Source organism: Empidonax traillii, unplaced genomic scaffold, assembly GCF_003031625.1.
Source record: "Empidonax traillii isolate 1590-97213 ecotype Southwest subspecies unplaced genomic scaffold, ASM303162v1 scaffold62:size2133460, whole genome shotgun sequence".
In the NCBI taxonomy this organism is placed as follows: Eukaryota; Metazoa; Chordata; class Aves; order Passeriformes; family Tyrannidae; genus Empidonax; species Empidonax traillii.
Window position 1 is genome coordinate 607591 of NW_020955255.1, and position 26506 is coordinate 634096.

The following is a 26506-nucleotide window of genomic DNA, read 5'->3' on the forward strand; positions in this document are numbered from 1 at the left end:
CCATTGCTGCCATATGATAAGCATGTTGAGCAGGTATTGTCTACAGTGGGTATGAAGCTTAATGCTCTTTATTGATCTAGACGTTGCCTAAGTGAACATAATAGGAAACAAGTTGTCCAACTGTTCCTCCTTCCTATTATTGATTACAGAGATGTAATTCTTAGTACAGCGACAACTGTTGTTTACCATCTGGTTATGCAGTATAATAAGCTTTGCAGGTCTATTCTGTCATGTAATGATGGTACAGAGGGCTGTGATTTATATAATCCTAAATCCCTACATTGCTAGAGAACTTCCGTGTATAGGAGTTCTGATGTGTCATACTTTGATGTAATTGTATACAAGGCAAATGGTCAAACTTATAGTCTGCATTGTGAAATCTCACCAATGAGGAATTAATTCATAAACATTTGTCTTCTGGGAGTCTAGCATTTAGGAAAAAATCAGTCGTTTTTGAACATCATCATTCCTCTGCATTTCTGACTCAGAACAGTTCAGTTTAAGCTTAGCAAAAGTGACCACTGAGCACTACACATAGGATTGGAATGTTTGGTTTATGTATGTGAGTTTATTTTCTGACTTAATAAAGTTATCCTAATATAAAATATTTTTGGCTTGAAATACATATCTCTATATATAGATATATAGATAGATAGATACAACATGCCATACAGATGCTAGGGAAATGGACACAGCCAGAAATTTAATAAACAAGAGAAGGTATCTGAAGCATAATTCTCCTGTAAATCATGTGTTCATTGATTGTACTAGGAAACGGAGGGTATAAATGCTAAGGAAGGATTATGTGTACCTACAAAGTTTTGTTATTGGAAGCTACCTTGCATTTATGATGAAGTCGGTCCCTCATTGTACCCCCATGTCTGTCTGTCATCTCGCTTTTACAGTACTCTGTAAGACACTGGACAGTAACATGGCCTTGCACACTGGTATTGAGAGGTTCAGGACTTGCCAAGTTGCATATTTGTAGAGTTAGCTGTATTAAAGCGATAGATTTATAAGCTCTCAGCAACAGCCTTTTTTCCATAATGAGTCTACTGCATTTCTTTTTGTGTTCTTTGCCTACCAAACAAACATTCAGTGAAATGTCACATTTGAACATTACCCTGAAACATAGGGTTAAAATAATTAGGTACTTACATAAAGAGAGGTACTTACATAAAACATATTTTTGTAAATTGTAATTTGCTTCTGAGTGGCTGTGTACCTTGATGGAGAATAAATGTGGTAGTTTTCAATTTTCCCTGTTACTGGAAAAAAGAAAAAGTAAATTAATGTGTAAAAGAATATGAAATATGTGATGGGACAAGAGAGTACAGTGTGAGAGGATTTTTTCTTAGCAGTGTGATTTTTGAAGAGCACACCTTTGGTCTTGCAAATGAGATGGAACTCAAGATTTTAGTAGTCGGGATTGTATGGGAGTTCATGTGTGATTCATGAAACAGAAGGGCATTTGTAGATACCCAGCTACATGAGAGCAAGTGGAGTTGCAAGCAGCACTTGGAAAACACAGTTATGCATCAGTCACTGTTTGAAAGCTCAGAAAACTGCCTTGTACTAGACCTGGAAACAAATGGGTGGCCAATATGTACCCTCTGCAACCTCTGGGGTCTCAATTTTAGTCACACCTTACCTCCATCGTATCTTTCCTGATTAGCCTTTGGAGACTGATGTGGAATTGGGCTTTGCAATGACATATGTTGAATTAGAAAAGACTAAATCCTAGGAAAAGCTTTCATAAGTACCTGGATATGCAGTAGTGATCAAACTGGGCGATACTGGAAACCAACTGCCCTCTGATAGCAGAACCTCAGAACAAATTGTAGGTGAATTCTGTCACAGAGTTGCCTATTACTTTTTTTACTTTTGATAACTCTTTCCTTCAATGTCCAGATTTTTGTCTTATCTGAACTGTGTTTTATCCAATGAGTTCTTGATGCTGTACTTCTGATTATTTCTAGAGGACTATTATGTGAATTTTCCCTGTCCATCACTCTCACATGCCCTCAGTTTTCTCTCTACAAAGATGTGTATTTTGCAACATCTGTGAGTAGATGTATCTGGTGTTTTGCATACAGTGACCTAAGAGATACACTATTCTTTTTCTCCAGCAGTCCTGATTTCAGATGCAGCTAAAAGTATAAAAGGGTAGTCCATGAATCTCGGTTTCTTACATCAAAAGTAATGATAGACAGTAGCATGCATGAGAATTTTTTCATAGGACTAAAAGGTAGCAGCTAAACAATGGGAAGAAAAATATTCTGGGAGTCTCCACTATATTTTTTTGTTTCTTTATTCATTGTCATTTAGATAGGCGCAATTTCTAATTTTATTCAGTTTTATTTCAATGGACAGTTAAAAATGCTACTTAAAAATTAGAGCAGAATTAGAGTCCTTAAAATTTTCATCTTAAAATTCCAACTATCTTCCATTTACAAATATTTTGGATTTATTTTGTTATTCACAGACATTAATTAATAGGAATTAAATCTCCCAATTAGACATTCAAAGCTTTAAAACTAACCTCTACAAATAAGCATAGAAAAAACCTATCCTCTCCTGATTTGATTGATTACTCAACATACTCTACCTAGAATCTGCTCTTTGATAAGAAGTGTTTGTGAAGAATTTGTGACTGAGCTGACAAATCAGTTTGAAATTTTTACTGTTAGAAAAAAAAAGTCTCACATCAGTTGCTGCCTTCTGTAAACACCATAGAGACTTGGGGCAACAGAGAATAAGCATGCTGAGAGCAAAAGGGAGAAATCAATGAAGGGGTGAGGGGCTAGAGGAGAGAGCACATGGTCCTCAGAGACAGCAAAGTAAGGCAGCGAAGGGTATCTTATGAAGAACAGAGTAGTCTGAACACTTTGTGTTGAACACTTTGTGCTACTGTGTCTCTTGGACTTCCAGGGTGCAATATGATTTTTACCAGAAAACAAAGGCTATATGTATGTGTCTTTCTTGGCTATCAGAGCAAATGCAGAAATACCAGGCCTTTATTACTCATCCTTCTAGAAGTTCAGCTACATTCTTTGGAAAACAGGATTCTGTGGTTCTGTCTTTCAAGACTCCACAAAGTGTTGTATATTCTTTTTGAAAGAGAAAATACAGAACAGTTTCTTTATACAACTACTTAATTGAATGAAAATGAATGAACTAAGTATTTAAAGTATTTAGGGACATTTTTCATGTGAGATTCAAATGAGTACACAGAAATGCTATCACTATAAACATTTTCTGCAGACTTTTGCACAACCCCCTATCCTTATTCTATAGCATTTTATCATAATGTAGGTGTTTTATATAACATATACATTCTCTTTAGATAAATATCAGATAAAAATATATCCTCAAAGTTTTTTTTATTTGGTAAAATATTTTAAAAAACTTTAAGCCCCCATTCCAAGAAATTACTTAGACACTTCAATGTTTTCAATTTTAAACTTGCCACATCAACTAACTTTCTAGTTAACTTCCCATTATAGGGCAAATGCAGCTGGTAATGAAGCTTGCTTGTTTCTTCCTCCATCTTCTGATGTTGAATTACTATAAAGTTAGTTTTATTGTATAAGAGTATTGAGACGTTCTATTAAATACTGTGAAACGGTGGGTTAGATGAGCATACAAAGTAAATCTAAGCAGATTGTTGCTTGGATGTATGCTAGATAGTATATCCTGCTTGCAAGGGTTAAAACTGTAAAATCCCTTGTGGGAAGAACCTTTGTCATAATTGCAGTCATTCATAGTTAATTAACATAACATTCAAACAATGATATAATCAGATCATGCCATTGATTGGAATGAAATTACACACCAGAAAAAAGAAATTAAAAGTCCAAGCATTAATGTACCTTGTTTTAAAAAACCTCTGTGAGATTGATTTACTCTCTCTTCCCCAAAAAGTAAGTAATCTCCTCATGCCTGTTATTATCTTCTGATTAACTATGCAGTGCCACCTGGTGTGCAGATGGGAGGAATATTACACATCAAGAGCTCTGTTCACACCCACCCACACAGATATAAACCTACGTGGCAAAAAGTGAACAGATGTTCATTTTGCTTGTGCTATAGGAAAAAATTGTGCATCGTACTCCTGATTCATAAACTAAATTTGGAGGACATGAAATCTGCATATGGGGCCCGTAGGCCCATGGCCAGCACAGACATTTATGGAGGAAATATGTCATGTTCAAAATAGTTCTCATTTCAGGTTGTGAACAGACTTTTATTTGTTTGCTTCTCTGGTTTTGGTTTACCTTGTATTTCTGCATTTTCTTTTTCTCTTCATTTGATATTTCACTTATCATGTCCAAATGAGTTTAAAGGCAGGGTAATTTGAAAACATATCCAGGATTTATCTGTTAGTTGGTTGCTTTCTGGAATTGATTTCTGTTCTTTGCTTTATGATGTTCCCAAAAATTATGCTGTTGGGTCTCTTTGCAAAGACCTGTTTCCCTGAGTGGTAATGTAGCAAGTCACGTAAATTACAGTGTATCTTGGTTAAAGATGGATCTTGAATACAGCCATTGTGCAACCTTAGGCTCTAAAAAATTGCCAGCTCTGTATTTGGAGGTTTTTTGGTGTTGTTTTTTATTATCTTATAATTTAATAAATATTTTGACACTTCATGGGTTATACAGCTTTTACTGCAAGGAAACCAAAGCCTAAAGATAGAGAGATCAAACACAGCGAGCAGGGAAGAAAAATAATACGTTGGAAGACAGCATAGGAAAGAATGATGTTGAAACATCATGTTGATCAGCTAGATATTCAAAATAAATGTATGCCTGGCTTAGTTCCTGGGTTTGTTTCATTACCCCTTGTAAACAAGGGTGGTCACTGTTTCAGAATTTTGCAAAGACAGTGCTTTTCACCAAGGATTTTAAATGATGGCAACAGTAGCTTTTTAAGCAGTGCTATCCTTATACAATAAAAGATACTAAAGATTGCAGAGCCAGGGAAAACACTTGAAAGTGTATCTTACTGTGAAAAAGCAACATATTCCAATCCATTTAGCTGCAAAAAGCTGTGAGACTTTGGTATTAGAAATAATGAGAATGAAATAATCAAGATGAGTCATGAAGTTAGACAGAGTACTTTGAACTTGAAGAGGAACAGTGCTGAAGAACAGTGGCAGAATCTGGACAAGCCAGTTCAAAATATTTCACAGCTGCCTTACAGGATACTGAATAGTTTTAAAATTAAATAAAAAAGAATAGGTTTTTAAATAAAGATCCTGTGAGAAGGCCAGTGATACGCAGGCCATTTAATATGCAACAGGATCAAAACTACACATGGAACTGCAGCTGTATGAAAAGTCTCAAGGAAGAAAGTCTACACAAGTCTCTGCAGTCAAGTGTAGGACTTCTTTATAGTCTACCTCCTGGAGAGCCTTAGCTCGTGGCTCATAGCTTGGAGAATGAACTCATCCTTCTATAACGCCACATTTCTTGTTTCATGTCTCATGTGAATGATATTATAAACAAATTACACAATAATTGATTCTAAGACAAAACTTGTTGTTCCTCATTTTATTCTTATCTTTTGCTACACTTTAGTCTAAAAAGCTTTGTTATTTGTAACCAAAAAGAATATAGTTATATTAGAAAAGAAACACTGTGAAAGAACCTGTTCTTACATGTTATAGCAGATGTTTGAACTCACTTTTACTCCCAGTGCAGCATCTTTCCTGGAGACCAACTATGTACATAAATCCAAGAATTTTTATGCTTGAGCCACCTTTTTCTACTATTGGCATTTGTAATAAACTGTTCTTTCAGTTCTTTAGACCTCACTACTGCTCTGGATATTGGTGGAACATTCCTAATACACATCGGAAGCACTAGGCAGTTGAAAGCTTTGAGGGCTCAGATGCACAAAAAAGCTTATTTATTATTAATAGTCTTAGGACACTTCCAAAAATACTAATAATCTGCCCTTGGGCATCCTTAAGATATTCACTTGTAAATTGCACAGATTTTTCTGCTCTTACTTACTTATCTCTCCTATGAAAAAAATATTTAGCATAACAATCTCTCCTGCATGTTTTACAAAACATTCTCTTGTCTCTTTCCAAGATGCTGGACAGTCTCCCTGAAGAAATGCTCATCTAAATATAATAATAAAATAATTCGATTCATATTGTTTTAAGAGTAGCTGATTTTTTTAATATCTGAGTGGATTATTTACTCTAACGTTATTTAGCAATTTGCTTGGAGATTTTTCAATCATATATTTTTAAGAATTTTTAGGTTTGGAAGTCCATAAGAAAAGAAAACTTTGAACAAAATGGTGATGTTACATATTACATTTTTGTATTCTGATGTTACACACTTGAGTGCTTTACACCTAAAGAAAAAAGGTCTGGTTGCTTGTATGCTGTCTCTGAAAGTTCACTTCATGAGACAGGTACTTTTATCTTTTAGATGTACAAATATTGATTATGCTGCCATCTTTTTACTTCCACTTTAATATTCAGACATAGAATGAACAACCATCTAAAGTGCAGTTTGTAATTTGGTGCATATAATTTACTCTAGATGAGCTCACTTTTCTTGTAAGGAAAGTTTATGTGGTCCAATATGTGTTTAATGCAATCTGACATTTTTTGAAATATTGTTCTACCTAATACTAGGGGAGGAATGACACAATACAAAATCTAAACAATAGGTTTAGAAATTCCATACCTTTCTTCGTCTTGTTTGCAAAAGATAAAACACTGATTAAAAACCTAGGCTTATTGCATTTAATTTTTTTTGTTTGTTTTTAAAGACTGTACACAAGTAGGAAGTGTATCAAAATCTCACTTGTTTAGTGCCAGTTATTGGTGAGGAGATAGCAAGCAATTTTTTTCTGTTCATGAGTAAAGTTTTAAGCGGTCTTCCTGTCACATTTAAGTCATATAAATATAATGTCTCTGAATTCATATTCGTTTTACTGCTGACTCAACAAGGGGTGTATCTACTTGTTGAACTGAACTGACAAATTAAGACAAAACCGGGTTTGTGCAGTGAACTTGTAGTACGTGTTGATGGACTTTTTGAAGTTGCCTAAGGAGACCTTCTCACTCTGCCATTTCTCTGCTCTGTAAGGGTAGTCCCTAGGAAGCCACTGCTGGGCATGGGCAGGGCTCAGGGCTTCCATCTGACCCAGTGGTTGTCTTGTGCTTCTCAGTCATGTGCTTTCCTTTTTGTCATTGCTCAGTAGTCAGGCCTTTGTTGGTCTAGGAACAGTTTGATGTACCAAAGGGCAGGGAAAAATCCTGGGTGTGCTTGAGGCCAGTTTTGGTCCTTCATTTAACTGGGAGTCCACTCATTAGTGATTGATTCTGTTTTGGGTGGGATTCGTAGTGTGAGGGCCTTCTGAGTCCTGAACAACCTGCAGTGTGTGCCCGAGGGAATCCCTTATTCCATCCATCAAGCTCAACACATTAATTGAAGGCTTTGCTCTTCCACAAGCATTTGTAAGTTTATTATCCAGTACAATAGCATCTACCATCATGGGAAGACACATCCACTGCCCTTCTTTAGTTCTAATGAGATGGAAGTATTTAATGACAACAAATATCAGAGAATAAAATTTTACAAGTTCACTTTAGTAAGTAATCTTTAACTAAGCTATGTAAATGTTTGTGTTGCTGTGTCTCAGATTTTTAATAGATAGAGATTATCCAGGCTTTTGAACCACTTGTCATGGTCATGTTACTTGAAAATTGTTCTTTACTGTTCTAATCTATATTTCTCAGAGATGCCACTCACATGTTTGCTTTACTATGAAATTAAAAGTAACTGTGTAAATACATGTCTTAATGATTACTAAATGATTACTAAGACTGTGTACGTAATTAGGATAGAGCATATAAATATTATAGTATGTATCACATGGCAAGTCTTTTAAAAGGATGGCTAACAGGTATGTAGATATTTCCCTGGGTTTGTGTAGCATATTGTCATGTTCTGCAGACTTGAGATAAAGTTTGACATTCCTTGTGCATAAAGTCAGATAGTCTTCTGTGTGCACTTTGTGGTATCAAACCATATTCAAAATTTGACACTTTCTTGTTGATGTCACAAGGTGTGGGGCATATATAGTAATTAACATTCACTGTTTGTACTGTTACTAGTTTCAGTGTATTAATGTTAAATTTACTGTAAATTGTCTTTATAAAACAATGTTTACAAAGCCAAAACGCAGGAATAAGCACACTAAGTACTCATAGTGTTTGGGTAATGCTAATACAAATTACATGTTTATCTAACAGGAAAACATTTTCCAAACATTGTCCTTGACAATGTTTTCTTTCACAGGAAATCCTTTGGCTATTGTTCATTCATTTGTGCTAAAAATGGAGTAAGCTGAACATGAACAATTAGAGAAAGTAAAAATGCATTCAGCAGCTAGTATGATGACTCAATATTCCCTCAAATGATCTTTGTTGATTAGCTTCATAGGAAGAAAAAGAAAGAATAATGAGAATTTAAATATCAACAAGTTTCAACCAATTAATCTTTAATGATAATAATGCCACTGCATTGAAATTACTAGTCACTTACCAAGTAGAAACTTATGATGTATTATTACATTTCTAAGAGTTGTAAGGTTTTATTTTATTGTTTCATTGATGTAATTGAACATAATTGAAGATGGTATAATTCACTTCAGATTTCATAGGATTATTTTTGCTAGATATAAGTCTTTGTTAATTTGTGACCGAGGATAATAGGTGGTTGTTTATTTGGGTGTGATGGGTATATTTAAATAGATTCTAACACTTAAGTGTAGTGAAATTAGTACCTGGTTGCTATTTAAGTTGAGATTACATTGTTAACCATTATCAAAGATAATTTCTAAATAGGACAATATTTATAGGTTTTTCTCCAATACATGGGATTTTTTAAATGAGAGTGGAATTATCTTCTAAAAGAAGCTTATTCTAATTTTATAGATAGTGTATTTTTCAGTAGTTAGACATTGAAAATATTACAGTTCGTTATTTCAATATCCAAGTGACTTAGACATGATTTCATTTCTGTTTGTTGTGTTGATGCTTCTGTTATAGCCTGATAAAAATCTTTTGTAGATTAAAAATAATGGCCAAATTTTAATATGTAAGTTCTGTTGAACTTTAGAAAGCTAGAAAAGACTTGCTTTGAAACAAACAAAAAAGTGCTCCCTAAAGAGTTTTCATACTTAGGCAAGTGAATAGCAGCTGTTTACATTTTTATATTGCTTGTCTCCTTACACTCAGAGTTTGAGTTTACTGTTTCTAGCAGAAAGAAATTTGCAGCATTAGGGGAGATAAAGTGACCATTTTGTACATGAATGGTAAGGTACTCATCTGTGGTGTCTAATCACTGGGATAAAGTTCCTACCTGTGCTCTTGCTGTAGTAGCTGCTTGATAATAAAACTTGGTACTAATTTGCATTTAAAACCCCCCTACTTTCCTGCAGTAGATAAAATCTAAGGAAATCACCTCTAATTGTTAGGATCTATGACTTCTTTATGCACAGCTTTTCTGGAAAGCCCAATAAAATTAAGTAAAGAAAGTTCTGAAATCTTAGCACTTTTGGAATTGTAGGGATTTAAGAGATACACCCACTACATTGACAAGTTGGTTTCTTATTTTTCAAATGCAAATATGGGCCTTTGCGTGTGCTGGATGTGCCCTTTATTGTATTGAGGCATAGAAAATACACACTGTAGCTTAGTCACTTCTGTAGACCTGCCGTACTTGCAAGAATAGAATATATTTAAGCAACCTTACAGGGTGAATAATCCTAGATAAAAGTATGGCATTCAGTGTTCATTCAGAAAGTTATAGAATATGCAAACAAAATGTTCAGTTAAAGGAGAGTTGAGTGAATTGCATCTGTGGCAGGAGATGGCAGTTGTTTTTAACTGGAAACCACGTTCATTACCTTTAATTTTTCACTTGGTTAATAACAGAAATATAAATCATGCACACCGCAATAGTGCAGTGGAGGGAAGCAGTGTGGTGTGATGATCTGTTGAGAGGGAGGCTTGGGCTCTGGCTATTGGGCTCCTGTCTAATTCTTCTCTAATGTATTGGAATAGTGAAACTGAGCACTGAAAGGGCTATGGAAGTGCTCAGTACTGCCAAAGTGCTGTGGAGAAGCTAGACTGTGTTCTCTCTAGCAAACATCAGGCTGTTTCTTGGTGCTACAGAAATCTTCATTTCTAACCACTTGCAATTTGTGCAGCTTCCCCAATTTAATTTCTATTCTAGTATTCTGAAAAGATGTGGAAGGACCAAAAGAGCAAATTAAATAATGCAGATTTTATTTTACATTATTGGCATGAATCCAGCAATTTCTCAATAATCACAAGGAAGTTAAAATTTTTTGTCGGATAACTTCTTACTCACATTGAACCATTTTCTTCATATTTTCCCCTGTAGGATTATGCTATTACAGATATATTGTATTCTAAGTACTGTTTTCTGAAATGAAATTTTAATAATTTATCAAAAATGAAACATATCTTGCATAGTGACTAATATATATTTATTTCAACCTTTCAGATATGAAAAGATCTGAACCAGAAATAGTTTACTTACATGGTTATATTTTACTTCGATGTTGGAAAAGAATTTTGAAGGCAATTTGATTGCATTTGTGTTGCCAATTTGAAGAGCAACTTGACTTTGTTTCCTTCAATTCTCAAAGAAAAATAGACCTCTGCTTGTATAACAACCCTTCTAAAACTCCCTCTGCCATGCAGTAGGTGTTTCCAATAAGCATGCAGTAGTGTAAGGGTCAGGGACTAACCAGTGAATAAAAGTCAAAACTCAAAATGGGGTCCCTTTCCTGTTTAGAACTGGGCAGTGATAGATACTGATAATGTTTGATTAATGAGCGGCAGCCTTGCAGTGGGTGAAAACATCTGTAAGAAATGATTTATTATTTCAAAGGTATTGGAAGCTTACTGTATCTTGTAGATTTAACTCTGTGTGCCTGAATAAAATAAATGAGATGCAACATGTGAAAAATGAAAACACATTACTTGTAAAGGATGTGTCACAAGCAGGGTATTTTTGTTCAAGTACACTTTGTCATGGGGATTTTTACTGCTGGTCTGAATACAAATCATTTAACTGGTTCATAAAATCAGCCTAGTCGGAATTCTTGCATCTATCATTGAGACAGAAATGAGGGTTAAAATTAATATGCTGGAACGTCTTTAAATTTTTACATTTGGCATCATATACAGCTGTTCCAAGTGCACATATGAAGAGAAGGATTTTCTTAGAAATATAATAGGAGCAAAAAAAAATATTGGTGCAATTTTAACATTGAAATAAGGATAATTAATTTATTTGTAGTGTCATTAAAGTTTGTTAAATTTTCTGTAAATATGTTTAGGAACAAAAGGCTAATTCTCTTCTCCCTACTCAAGCTGTGTGCCAGGAAATGAACAATGATTTGTAAATGGAGATTTTACTTTTGTGTACTTGCAATTTAGTCTTGTAGTTGCTGGGTAGTCTTTTAGACTGCCTTTGGTTTATAAAGTGACCTTGTTCTTTCTGTTACATGTCTGTGCATGTTGATCCAGCGTCAGGACCCTCAGCTATTCAGAGCTGCCATGGAGTTCTAATCATATAGAGCTAATGATGGTGCAGACTCACCTCCGTCAAAATGCAGTGTGTGTTCAGACAAGCTGGAGTGCCCTGACTCCAGTGTTAGAGAAAACTGCCTTTTCTCTAGTTTTGGAAACACAAAAGGTGGGACAGTGGAAATGTAGTCTGCTCTCCCATTTTCTCATCTTATACTGGGTCAGTGACTGTGGAACACTTCTCTGCAGTGGGTAATATTTGGAAATTCTGATATATAATGTTCCATAAATCTACACCTATTATGTGTATATACCTTATCCACTTTCCTACTTTTCTGTTCTGTCTAATTCAATAGGCATCTAAAATATTTTTCTTTTTGGAATTCGGTACTGATTATTTAAGTGTGTATAAATGCCTATCAAAAAAAGAGCTTACTTTCATAATGTGTAAAGAAGGTATAACCTGGTAAAGATTTTAGTAAATGTGTGCCAATTTTTGGTAAAATTGGATGATGCATTGCTTTGTCCCTTGAACCTATTTTCACACTGATTTGTCTGGAATTTAGTGCTGAATGGCTACAACATAATATTTAGTTACTTAGGGTCATCATTGTTTATCCAAAGTTTTATTTAGGATTCTGTGAGATTCTCTTCATAGCATTTGCTTTATTTACATACAGCCCTTTCTGCCCTGTTCTTCATCTTGTTTTGATCTTATGCATTTCTCTATAGTGGAAGTTAAAGAACAGAAAAAAAGCATCTTTATCTTCAATCCTTTTTTTTCATATTATCTCTGAAATAGAAAGAAAAGGAAATTAATCTTGTCCTCAGACCATGCCATCAGCCAGCTCTTTAGGGTCATTGAGTAATGTCATAGCTTTGGGTTAGAAGAGTCTCTTGTTTGTGAAGAGATTGGCTCATCATCTCATCAGGTCCTGGAAGTTATTTTTCTAAGATGTACTAGACAGTTAAAGCAATTATGAAAGTGGACATCTGGTTTTACTGTCACTGGATTTCATAAAATAGAGCTCCAGCAGTGATAGCAACTCCCTCTCTTTAATGTGGAAGCCACAAATTGACTGCATTAAAGGAGTGACCTTTCAACCTACAAACTGAGTGGAATTAGAGCAGCTTGCCAACCATGAGGTCTTGGTAGTATCTCTGCAGCAGGTGTTGGCCTAGAGAACATATGGAACAACAGCTGGACACTAAGTCCTCTGAGCTCTCTCAGGATCCTGGCCCATGTATATTTATAGAGGGAAAGGAAAATAAAAACCAAAATCCAAACCAAACAAACCTAAAGAAGTAGATAATCAGGATTTATAGTGATGCTACATGGACGTGGCAGTAATTTACTCTAGAAGCCACATTGAAACTTCAGAAGCAAAAGCTGTCAAAAGCATTGCAAATGTGATAATTTCTGCACTGAAGGATTCTACACTGAAGAATCTGGATCCAGACTCTCTGGATCCTGCAGCTAAGTCTATAAGCTATGAGTCATGGCAAAGGAAAGCCTAGTTTAAGCTAACTTATGCTTGCTTGCCATAACAAGTAGACCAAAGAATTATGTAACATAATTTCTCACCAGTTTATCAGAATTCAATTAAAAGAATGAGTTGCCTTTGCTCATGTATGTATGCATCTGAGAATGTGTTGGAGAAGGACTTGACTTATGGCAAGGGTTGGTCCAGCTAGTGGTTTAGTTACATTAATGCACAGTGAAAAGGAACAGGGTCAGATACAGGTAAGGGTTTGAATCCATGGGTAAAGTTCAATGTGTTTTGCATGGAACAAGCCCAGTTCACTGAACGAGACAGGTTTCCTGCTACATACTAAAAGTCATTTGTGACTGAATATATTGGAGCCATTTCTCATTTTTTAGTTAAGGCCTGGTTGCATAACAAATTCAGTGTCTCTAAATGAAAAATTTTATACAAGAACAAGAAAAGTATTCTTAAATTTCAACATGATTTTTCACTATTTTTAAAAAAATTTAAGTTACTAAACTGATTCATGTATGTAAAGATGTGCTATTGGGATTTGTTTTAAGGTGCATCTTGAAGCCTCTGCTACTTTCAAATCTAGATATATATTTTATTGACATTTTTAAATTTGAAACAGATTCAGGAATTGCATGAAAATGGACTAATGCTGTAAGATAAAGTTCATTATGCCACTGTGTGCTTTTAAAATCATATGCTGTTTTTGCTCATGTTCTTCAGCTGGGATGGAAGTGTATCTATAACAGTATGACTAATTATCTTTACATGCATTTATCACTAAATAAACTTCACACAAGACAGCAAGATTGTTTACTTAAGCAGTATAATACTGGGAATGGAAGATAGCTCTAGAACATAGGATTACATTGCCAGAATGGCACTATTTATTAAGCTATGATAACGCTAATGTTCCTTTTTGATGTATAGCATGTGTGACTTCAGCTGAACTTGTAGAGAGCCTTAAGGATGTTTCATTGAACATTTAGTATGGCAGTAAGCCAGAATACATTTAGCCTAAACCCAGATGACAGGTTGGTAATGAGGTAGTGATTGATGACCACTGCTTCCATACGAAAACCTGCTTGATATGCTGGGGGGGAAATGCATTGCTAGCTCTTCTATTTCACTCCCTCTGTATTAGTTATTCTTACTATAGAGGAGTAGCATTGGCTGCTGGTTATTCAATCCTGCTTTCACTTTTAGATAAGAATTGAGTACTCAGCTGAGATTGTAGAAGTGCAGCCCTATGGCTTCATTTATGTGTAATTCAAATCCTAATTTAAATGGATTTTTATTATAAAAAATAACTGCAATTATATCAACTATGAAAAAACCTGTAATATTCTTATTACCTACCTCTGTAATTTTACAAATCCTTATGATTCACCTTCTGTGCCATCTACATGGCACTGCTTTCCCTTCTGATATAAAAAGAGAAACTTGGTCCAAAGGTTGTAATGTATTGCTCAGGCAAACAAGCCTGAACAAGACTGATGTTTGTTTTGCCTAGTCCTCTTGAATGCTTCATTGTAAAGACACTTTGCACTGCTTATTCATATAAGGGGCAAACTGATGTTCTGTGCACCAAGAAGGATATTTAAGCCCTGTCTTCCAGCCAGATTCCAGCCTGATGTCTGAATTAGCAGTAAGAAGAGTTAGGAGGAGGCAGCAGAGGCTTGTAGGGATTATGTCCATAGCTGTACCCACTCAGACAGAGTGTATGTTAGATGTCCCTAAAGCTGGAGGATAACTAATGGGATCACATTAAGGCCTGGTTAGAAATCACCCAGGGGTGCAACAAAGGGCGTTAGGGCAGCATAAATATCTGATGTCAAAAGAGACTCATTATTAGTGTTTTCCCCGGCAGAAGTGACTTTTGGTCAGGAAGGGGTGAGGAAGCTTGTCATCCTAACCAGAGTGACATTATACTCCCTCAGAGCAAAAATGTGAGTTAAAAAAAATTGGGATCAGTAGTAGAATCAAGAGCCAGAATAAGGAGAAAATGAAGCAGGGCTGGGCAGTTTCCATTCTTCTCCTTATGCTCCCAGGGATGCTACTCCCAGGGATGTAAGGGAAGTTTTCATGCCCTGTGGTTGAGAAGTGACTGACTTTCTGACAAGTAACCAAAACAGTATCAAAGTGGCAGATTTGTGGGGTGTACCTGCAGTGGACCCAAATGAGGGAGCCCTTGTCACTGGGGTTTGCTGCTGGGCCTTTATGGCAGGATAGGTTTTGACTTGGTCAGGGTGAATGTCTCTGAGGCCAGTTGAGACCTGTCTGATAGTGCTCAGCAGCCAGGAAACCTGTAACAGTTACTGGATGTTTGGGCTAGTAACAATCACTTGGAGCAAATCCAGGCATGCTTCTGGCATGACTGCAAGAAGGGGCAAATAAGCAGGCAAATCAGGAAACCACTGGACTTCTACTGTTATATGAACTGGTGACAACTACGTTTAAAAGTGTTTGGTACTGCAGTTCATTGGGCAATGAATACACCTTCCCTTTTGGGTTGATGCTGAGTAAAACATTTTTATCTGCTTGGGAATGGGTCTAGGATTGTGCAAAGTAAGTTCTAAGGTAATCAATAATGCCTCTTGGTGGAAGAGAGGGTTCTTGTGAAATCACAATAGTCTTCAGAGCAGACCCAAAGGAAAGTCAGTTCTGTTGTCAGGTGCAAGGAGGGGAGACAATGCAGGGCTGGATTCAGATATGCAGTGCAGAAATTCATTTCTATATACACAAATGGAAAATTATTAGGGCAGAATCATGATCTGTTCTATTTAGGTAGTTTAACTCCCACAGAAGCAAAATAACATTGTTATTTTGTTACTAAACCGTACCCCTTTGATGTTTCCCTTCTTCTTGTGGCTTTCAATTTTCATCTCACTTTCAACCTTTTTTGAGAAGCTCTTTTTATTGAATAGTAAGTTCTTTAGGGAACACTGGTTTTCTTTTTTGTTTGGAAGTTACCCACATCCTACATGTTCAATAACAGATATTACTTTCTTTTAATTTAGATATGTCATTCATTTGGTGGGAACTTGCATTCTGTAAATTCCTGTGTATAGCTGCAGCATCTCTAGGGCAGGTGTCCTGCAAGCTTCAGAGTTTGTCAACTCAAGTTTGAACTAAACATGGCTTTCTTACGAATGTTTTGATTGAGTTTGTCAAATGTTCACACTTAAAAACTGTCCCTACTTGAGAAAACCATGTTTTATTGTTCACTGACCAGTGACAAGATGGAGCAGGTCCATTGATTTTTACCCTCTTCCTTGAAAGACCTTAATTTTAACAACTAGTGGCGAGTGAGGACATAGTCTTTGTGTGGCCATATGGTGTTTTTGCTTATACACTGGAAAGCTCAGTTATTTACTGTAAAATCTGACTCAAAATTCTATACGCAAATCAGAAACTCCTACTTGGTTTGTTTCCATAACAACATACAAAACAACATCAATCACTTATAGTAGAGCTCTGCACTCCATAATTAGGGATGCGGTTTTAAGAAGTGTGGGAGGAGTTCTGTAAAGTGTTTTTATGTTAAAAACAACATTAAGCCTTGTTCTCACAAAAGCTTTTGCACAAACTTCACTTAACAGAACGTAAGTAATTCCGTTGCCATTTTTGGCTCTGTCTGCAAATGATGCAGTGTCTGGAGGGATTACACATGCCACGCTCTGTGTCCGCTCTGGATGACTGAAGTTTGGACAAGGTTTGCCTGAGGGTGAGCTTGCCTTCTACATAGGGAGCAAATGTGGGGTTTACCTCTACAGACAGTGTCCACTGACTACTTTAACTTACCGTGCATGGATTTCAGTATGAATGTAAGTGCTTGCAGTACAACAAGCTGTCATACTGCAGGAAAGCATATCAAGAAAAAAATGCTCAAAGCGCTTTAAGCAGAAGAAAAAAAAAAAAAGATAACATTAGCTGTGGATCTTTTTAATGTAGAATTTTAAGCCAGTAGGACATCTACCAAAAGTATAGATCATATTTTTCACTGGTATCATGTGTATTCATGCCATCTTCACACTTTCTACACTATAGCAGTCAATGGCAGATACTGCCATATACAGCTGTTACAATATCATAACTTCTTCCGTGACTCGGTTCTGCAGCCCCATTGCAGTAATCTACAGATTGGAAAAGTTCAAAATCGTCAAATGCAAGATACTGCTTCTTCACTAGACTTACTACTTTGCTAGTTTTTTTTTTTTTTGATGTTTGGGTTTTTTTGTTTGTTTAGTGGGGTTTTGTAGGTTTGATTTTGTTGGTATAACTAAGTTGTGAGAAAACATTTTCTCAAAAGCATCTTGTAGCTGACAAATCCCTGGGCCCCTAGGCAAGCTGTGCTTGAGTCTTGTTACTTGCAGCTGCTCCGGAGGCAACACTCATGGTATGAGCCTGAGAAGGAAAGGCTGAAGGGGAAAGCCCTGAAAAAAAACGAGGGACAGTTAAAAAAAAAAAAAAAAAAAAAAAAAAAAAAAAAAAAAAAAAAAAAAAAAAAAAAAAAAAAAAAAAAAAAAAAAAAAAAAAAAAAAAAAAAAAAAAAAAAAAAAAAAAAAAAAAAAAAAAAAAAAAAAAAAAAAAAAAAAAAAAAAAAAAAAAAAAAAAAAAAAAACCTAGATAAATGGGAGACAAACAAGAAAAATAAATTTACAAGGAAATGGAACTGGAAAAAATTGAGGAAACCTAAAGGAAGAAAAAGTAGATATAATAGAGTGCATAAAGTGTGGAAAAAAAAGGCAAATTGAAGAAATAAAAACTGAAAGACATGAAAATATCCATAAAGATGATAAAAATGGAAAGGATTAAAATAAAGCAAAAGCTAATATAGTTATTCCACAGCCACATTTTCAATAGTTTCCTTCTTTTGATAATGAAGATGTCAGGTTTTTCTGTGGGGAAAAAGAACAACTGAATGGAATGAATGTGTTTTGCTGAATTTTGATGCTTTCTGCTCTTTGTAAAATATTTTTTGTTATGTATACTAAATGAGTAAGATCTAAAGTTAAGAAAAAACATTATTTATATAAAACCCTCCCCTGATTGGTCAGCTATAGTAAGTTAAAAGATGGGGAAATGTGTATATTTTGAGTATTCTTACACCAGTTTTCATTATGTTTCTTATTCAAGTCAGAGATTAGGCACATTGTTATTTCAGCCAGTATATTGTGGGATTTTTTTAAAAAAGCGTAATTAAATCACAGGAAAGGTTTCTGGGTGACAGTTAAGAGAAGCTGTATAATTAGACATGTCCAAAAAAAGTCAAATAGTGGAAACTTGTAATCCTGAAGGAAGGTTGCCATTGTCTGTGCTGACACCAAATGACCATCTCATTCAAATGTTCAGTTCATTAAATAGTCACCTCCTGCTCAGCTTCTGCAGCTGAGCTCTTACTACTCTGTGTGGAGTTGGTGGAAATAGGGAGGCTTTTAATTAAGTGTGAATTTTGATTTGCTCTCTGAATAACCCTTTGACAAGGTATTATTCCTTGGTTTTTAATATTAGCAATCACATGTGTTTCCCAAAGACAGAGAATGTAGCTGCCCACCGATATGAATGAGTCTTTCTACCTGTGTCTGTGCAGGCTACTGGCAAAATAGCTGTGATTTGACATGATCTGTAATGCATCTTCTTGAAACAAAGAAGGGGAAATAGCTGCAAAACCAAGCATTTTACCATAATTAATAACCAATAGATGCTGGAGGCTTGATTACTGTCTCTTGTAGTTGAGGAGCTCTCCCACTCCTCGAGGCCTTTCTAAGACCACTGAGAATGGCCTTTCAAGGACGTTGCCTGCTTCTCTCAGCACCTTGATTCCTGCATAGGGCACAGGTGGTCAGGATTCCTCTAGTGCTCCAGTTGCAAGGAGATAACTGTTAAGACAGTGCTTGCACTAGAACTGTCACAGGCAGGAAGTAGTTTGTATGCTTCCCAGGCTATAAAAATTTTAGTTATGAAAGACACACTCTTCAAGCATTTTAAAATCCTATTCTGTGAGTTGCCCAAGAGCCATTACAACTTTGCTTCTATTGTATGGTCCTCAGCAAATCACTTGAATTTCTTTGCACATCTGCAAAGTGCAGGGATAAATGTTTATCTGTTATCTGCATACCGGATATTTTGAGGATTGACTGTGTAGCACCTTGCAAATGTAAAGTGCTACAGACAGTAAATGCTATTTGTTACTGTTGGGATTGAAGTAACTCATGCAGCCAAGCGTAGAGTATAGCTTGCTGTCTGCCTGATTTGCATTCATACCGGCAGTGAAAGTGGGAAGGTGCTGCTATAATATCACTACCTTTTTTTTATAAATTTTATGTTTCTTGCGGTATAGTCGAAAATTCTACATGGCATCTGCTACACATTTAATTATAAGGTTTCAGAAATTTTAAATATTCTATTTTCTTCCTTTTTTCTTTAGTGTGGCAATAGCATTGCATTTATGGCATCTTTCTGATAGTTTCATTTGCTGAATGCATTATTCTGTTTATTTCTTTCTGGATTTTTATGTAATTTTAGTTGGATGTATGATTTACCTTTTATTAGTAATTATTCCCCCATTCTGTAAAATCTGTGCAATTGGGAATTTTGGTTTCACCATAGTTCTAAACTATCTGTGTAAATGATTGAATAAATAAGTAAATAGCAAAGTCCCCAAATCTATGATGCCTCAATAATAATCTCTCTTTATCTTGCAAAGACTGCATTTAGAAAATGTTTTGTTTCTTGCCTCTTCAACAGTCTTTTAATCCTGAAATGTGGTTTAATTCATTAATTTGTTCCTGAGCTATTAGACTCTGAAAATGGCTTTTTCTTTTCTGTTAAATTGGTGATAGAGATGATCATGAAAAGAAAACAGAAGCTCTCTGATATATAAATACATATCTGCTCAACATTTGATTTCAGACTCAAGAGGTAGTATAATCCTAATCCCTTCCTCTGAAAGTTTGAGGACATGAGCTTTTGGAAAGACCTGTACTTACTGGTGTCTGTGTATATGCTGGGTGATGTGATTGTCAGTGCAGGCTTATCAAACTGATAGTTTTCATCACGCGTGCTATACTTTCAACATACAGATTTGATTTTGCATCTGAATGCAAAAATTAGTACTTGTTTTCTATTTATATGTATACTGTAATCCGAAATAAAGAATGAAGAACTAGAGGTAGATTTTGTTTTAGCAGAGAATTGTTTATCTGAGTCTCTCTCTTCTCACACAACTCAACTTTTTTTATTGTTAATTAAATTCTATGTCTTATTTTATATGTGAAGGAAAACTGATTTATAATTTAAAATACTAGCATAAAAGGCTTGGCATGATACAACTGATTTGGTGATGCTGAACTTCTGAGAGACAGTTATATCAGTAGAGCTGTGAATGTACAAGTTAAGATTTTCCATCTTCTTGGAATTTTTCACAAAGACTTTAAGGAAGTAGTATCAGTTGTAACCTGTTAGAAAGTGACATGAGAGACAGAGTTACTGTTCTTTTGTGTAGCAAACATCCATGACTGTAGATAGTGATATTTGAGAAATTGTTTTTAAATACAACTGAAATCATATGAGAATGGAGGCAAATTATATTCTGCTTTTGATTTCAAGTTCTTGTCCTTATCTTATACTCTGATTTTACAAGATTAGGGAGTAATTTTGTTGAATAAGGCAAACCAAATTCTGTCATTTACTGAGAAAGGGACTGAGTACCACGATGTACTTTCTGCAAACAAGTAGTGCATAGTACTAATTAGAAGGATGGACAGAGGTTTTGAAGTGAAGAAATTTCAGAAATTAACTTTCGACCCATTTATGAGATCTGTGTTTTCTAGTTCTCCATTGCTGAGCTTTGTTTCTTTGAAGCATGAGTGGTTGAAGAAAGGGTCTGATTTCCTCATAGGCTGCCACTGGCTAGGAGAGCTCTATAACTGATAGAAACATACTAGTTTTTTAATTTCTCTTACTTTTCTGTAAATGTCTGGTATCTATGCCCTAATAGGAAATACTTTTCTTTTACTCAACTGTAGTAGAGGACTTTTTAAATCCCACGTAAAAAATTCAGAAATCTTTCCATGGTGTTGGCCCTCAACGGGGGCATATTTCATAGAATCAGGAAATAGTTGGAAGGGACCTTTGGAGACTGTCCAGTCTAGCCCCTGAGCTCAAAGCAGGGTTAGCTAGAGCAGGTTGCCTAGGACTGTATCCAGTCTTAAACATCTCTGAATACATAAGAAGGCTTGCTCTGGAAATCTCCTAGCACTCCTGAGGTTCTTTTTCTCCACATCAGTAATGTACAGGTATATAGATTTTTTGGCAGACCAGGTGTGGGTCCCAAAGGTACTTAGACCCAAATCAGCAAGAGTATTTAGGTGCACACCTAGGAAGGGGTTTTTTTCAAGTCCTGTATTCGGTTTGGTCCATAGCACCTGTAACGGTGTTGTAGTTAATGTCAGATTTCTGCAGGGAAACCTTTTTCAGAAGTTGATTTTGTTGTAAGTGCTTTCACAAACATGTCTGACTTTGACTACCCAACTTCCCTACAAATCCCAGCTAGGATTTTCTTCTGGCACATAGGTAGTCACAGAAGACTGTAAAACATGTTTCTGAATGGATTTCAAAATTTTTTTATACTAATGTGAAAGTAAGCATGTTTATTATCTTTTGATCTTCTGTATGGTTTTGTTTCAACTCTGAACAACATAGTGTCTGTGATTGTATTTTATAATTACATATAATTATGTAATTATATTAATTTTTTTATCACTAGCAGAAGCTTTAAAAAAAGTTTGATGCTTTTTAAAAATTCAGCTTTATAATATTACACACTGATTAATTGTTTCTCCTTCATGCTTTGCATGGACAATATTTCTGGTGAGGCAGACATATATAGAATGTAGCATTTTTTTAGCATAAAGGAGTTGAATATAATCTCTGCTTTCCTGATTCATTGATTAGCCCAAGAAAGTCCAATAGCTAACTAAGAGTTTCCAAACAGTCAGAATGTTCAGTGAAAGTTGATGATGACATAATTGAAGTTGAATGTATTAATTTTGTCTTAGTGATCCAGAAATCAATGCATATTAATACTGACTTTGTTCTAGGTTGGATCCAAAACACAATAAAGGACCTAATGCTGTGAACAACTAAACTATTTTCTTTAATTTTGCAGCTCTCAACCATTGTTAGACAGTGGTAAGCACATCAAGCAGATAGGTCTAATAATGTACAGAGAGCAAAAAGTTTCTTGACAGTGTGCAGAGTTTAGTTTGTGTAACAAAAAAGATGGAATATTTAAAATAAGCTTACTATGTGCTTCTTTGCATTATAGCATATCCTCAAAGCCCTTGACAGTTTTGAACAAAAGTTATCTTTTAGTTCAAAACAGTGAAATAGTAAAATACAGTAAACCTCCAAATAGTTTTTAGTTCAATGAGCCCACAAAAACATATCTGCAGTTTACCTCTGATGGATTAATAGAAAAGCTGTATTTACTAGAACTGCAAGTTCTACATTTGACAAAAAACTAAATTTGTTTTAAAAAGAAAGAACAGCACAAACCTCATCTTAGATTTATGCTAGTGTCATTGGATTTAGGCACTTAAAAGCAATTTCAAGAGCAGATTTGCATACAAAAGAAACCTGTAAGCAAATTGAAAGTGCTGTTTAGGATTCATAGAGCAACAAAATGCATACTCCATCTCTGACATAATTTGTCTTGAGGTTTATGAAATAATTTTTCATCAGATTATAATATTTAAAGTAATTAAAGATACAATTTGCTATTTAATAAACAATGTGTTTTGTAACTTCATTAAAGATGCTGCCTTTCTTAATTGTAATGGTCCAAAAGGTTGTCAGTGAACTGTACATTAACTGCAGAGATAATAATGATTTTATATGCTAATAATTTTTAAATGAATAACTCATGTAGTTTTTCAGCCACATGGGGAAAATAATTTGCATTCCTAAAGCTTACTTTGGTATTAACCCCTTTGCTTGGGGAGAGTGGATATCCTTGTATAAAATGTTCATTTGTTTTACATTAGCACTAATGCAAGCATGTAGGACCCACTGGTGTGAAAGGATTAAAAGCAGCAGCATTAGACAAGCATGAACATTTCAGAGAGAAATCCTTGTTAGAAGAACCTATTGGGACTGTGTAACTTGATTTTCTATTTATTGATCTTGTTTTTGTTACCATTTGAAACTCTACTGGGAGAGATTCTTCCTACTGTAGTACTACAAATACAAAACTATGCACCAAGCAGGCATTAAGGATTCATGCTCAGTGCTTGGTATATTTGTGTGCCTGGCTTGACACTAGTAGGGGTCAGATGCCATGTCAGAGGAAACATACACTCCCTTGAGAGTATTTACACCATTGGCTGCAGGTAATTTGAGGTGTCTTCTTTTAACTTTCTGACATCTCTCTGTCATAGCCATCTCGTCATGGGCTGAAAAGGGACATATGGTCCTACCTCACTGGCTCTTTAAGCATCACAAAAAGTAGTTGCTTAATATAAGAAGTATAAATTTCCCATTATGCTTGTTTAACTTACCCACCAAAAGAATAAGCTTAGAGGAGGAGGGAGCTTCTGTGCATTCCTGTGCAGGTATCTGTACCTACAAACCAAGTACCTGACTCATGATTCTCAGTGACCATGTTTCACTTCATGTTCCTGACTGCTGGTTGTTGAGGAGGCATTTGGATATCTGCACCACCATTTCTCTGTCGGTTTTCTAGATAGTAGCTGTACAGTATTTGAGGTTCAACTGCATTATATTTCTGACCCAAAGTACCAGATCTAGTGCCCCGTCAGCAGAATGTGAAACACCCAATGAAAACTCAGGCACTTGATAAAGTGCTGTAATTAGTTAAAAAAGACACTGTCATGGAATAAAATTTTACATGAAATGCTGCATATGCTGATGTTGTGAAAGGAATTCATATTTAATTACTGGATTAAAAAAGCTTTAGACATTTTATGACTTCTTTCTGTCCTTTGCCCTTACTCAGAATAGAGTCTGGTCAAAGTATTACATTGCTTAGTTATTTCCATTATGTGAAAGTGTGCAAAGGTAGCTATTCAGTTGCAGTAATGTTTCTCAGTCAATCTACTTGTGTAGGAAGATATCAGTTTAACAGAATATTTACATTAAATTCCTTGCTACAGCTGCTTTTAAAAGGTAAGACAGATAAATATGTGCTTAATGAGAAGGACATCTATGTGTAGTGAGTAAATGACCTGAGTGAGAAAGCTCATTGACCCTCCAGTATGTTACAAGAATGGCATATTTGTTGTAGAGTATTCTGTACTGACAAATGGCATGTGACAATCTGAGAAGATAAAGCCTCTGATGACACATACTTATTATTCACCTGCAATTATAAAACTCTCAGTGCTTTTTTTCTTAATTGATAGTGAACACTGAAGCATAATCATGTTGAAAGTGTCTCTTCAGAATGTTGCTTTAAAGAAATGAGTAAGAAAATCTTCTCAAATGTTTTGATAGATGATTCATGGCACTGGAGCTGCTGACGAGGAGCCAATATAACCAAGTCTGTAAATACGCAGTTACGAGAACTCTGGAAACATGAATTCTGGTAGTGTGACAGATTCAAAAAACACTTTTTGTACTGGAGTAGGTTTCTAAAGTTGCTCTCTTCCTGTTATACATTCACATGCCGTTGTCTAATTAGACTAATTGGGTGGCAAATTTGCCAGCTTTTAAATAAAATTAGTTTGGAGGTGAGAGAACAAATACCATCAGAAAGCTGATTTATTCTTTCTTTCTTTCCATTATAATTGTTTCTTTTTAACTGAGCAGAACTAGCTGTATTATTTCTAGGAAATTTCTGTTTAACTTACCGTATATGACATCGTTCCAGAAGAAATGAATATTGGCAGCCTATTTATAAACCTTTAAACAAAGTAATCATAATGGAATGACTGACCTCCACCTTACCTGCAGTGGCGGTAATGGATAAAGCTCTAGCAAAGAACTGTTACCTGAGGTTGTTTTAATAAAAAGAGTTTGCTCTAAATCAGCACGTGCATTTTCCTGTGTTTTGTATTGTCTTCTGAAGATCCAAAATACACTGAGGTAATGAGAATGAATGATAGCTTAGATGTGTTCTTTCCTTGAACTGCTGGTTGTATTAAATCTACAGCTCCTGTGCAGACCTACAAATCTATAACATCCGCTTCAGATGAATTTGGAAACAAGAGGCTGCATTCTTTTATTCTTGGTCTAGAGATTAAAATTGATCACAGGAGACACAAGGGAGCAGATTTTAGTATCACAGCTCAATGTGGTTAACTGGGATGGTGCACGGCTTCTGTACTACTTAACTGTGCACATACAGGTTACAAATATTATTGATTGCAAGGGTCAGGCTGGAGGGGAGGTTATGTTGTGTGATGCTGTTTGGTAATTTTTAAGGGACAAGAGCTATGAACTCTCATAGCATCTGGGACAGGTACAGTTTAAATCTGACAAATGGAGATTTATGTTTGTGTGAGCTGGCAGAGCCCCTCAGGTAGAAATAATAAATGGAAATGTGATTTTTTTTTTTTATCATAGGTCAAATATTGCGCTGTAGAAGAAAGGAGAAAAAAGATGTAATTATTACCTTTTCATCAGAATGCACTGATGATAGGTTTTCAGTTGAAGATCTGTGGTGCAGGAAAATGAATAATGTTTAGAAGTCTTTTCTTGAGGCATCATTTTAAGAAATATGTAGAGGTGATTTACCTGAAGTAATTAAAAATGCAGCGTAGGCGGAAAGATACTGGAGTAATTACTGAATAGGCTTTATAGCATCTTTTTTTTCTTCCATGTGGACAAAAATGATGTATAAATATGCTAAGATTTAAGATAAGACAATATAATATGTTAGCAAAGAACTGAGAAAAACTACTTGTTTCCTATATTGACATTTCATATAGAGTGGTAATTATTCAGTGGCTTTTGGAAGACATTGCTGAATTACACCTAAGACTTCTACATATGAAGAAAAAAAAAAAGGTGAATCTTTGTAATGTTTTTAAACTAGGAATAACCAGAAAATCCAGTATTTTGCAAGTGTTATTTAGCATGTAAGATTTTCTTCCTGGAAAAGTAAATTTTTACAAGTATTTAATATAGGTACTGTTCTATAGGATACAAAACTGTGATTGACCCAGCCTTGGTCAGTTGTGGTCGCTGAAACAGAATGGGAGCTATGGAAGTAGCATGCACCTGGGTTTCAGAGAAACGACTGTAGTTAGATATTTCTATGATTCTTTACTGCTCTGATTCATCATATTAGGAAAAAATATTATAAAAATCAGTGTTTATATTTGTAACACAGATACCACCTATTGGCTGTTATATTCCTAGTATATCAAAAATACAGGTTGATTTTAGG

At 35.4% G+C, this 26506-nt stretch overlaps 1 protein-coding gene across 1 annotated transcript in view; it reads left to right on the forward strand.

Annotated features, from left to right (window-relative positions):
• The window catches only part of DPYD (dihydropyrimidine dehydrogenase), a 314495-nt gene that overhangs the window by 99268 nt on the left and 188721 nt on the right, over window positions 1–26506 (forward strand). Inside the window, exons 8-9 of the mRNA XM_027880005.1 lie at window positions 3687–3689; window positions 7669–7680. Coding sequence (XP_027735806.1) covers window positions 3687–3689; window positions 7669–7680 — 15 coding nt within the window. The remainder of the gene's footprint in view (window positions 1–3686; window positions 3690–7668; window positions 7681–26506) is intronic.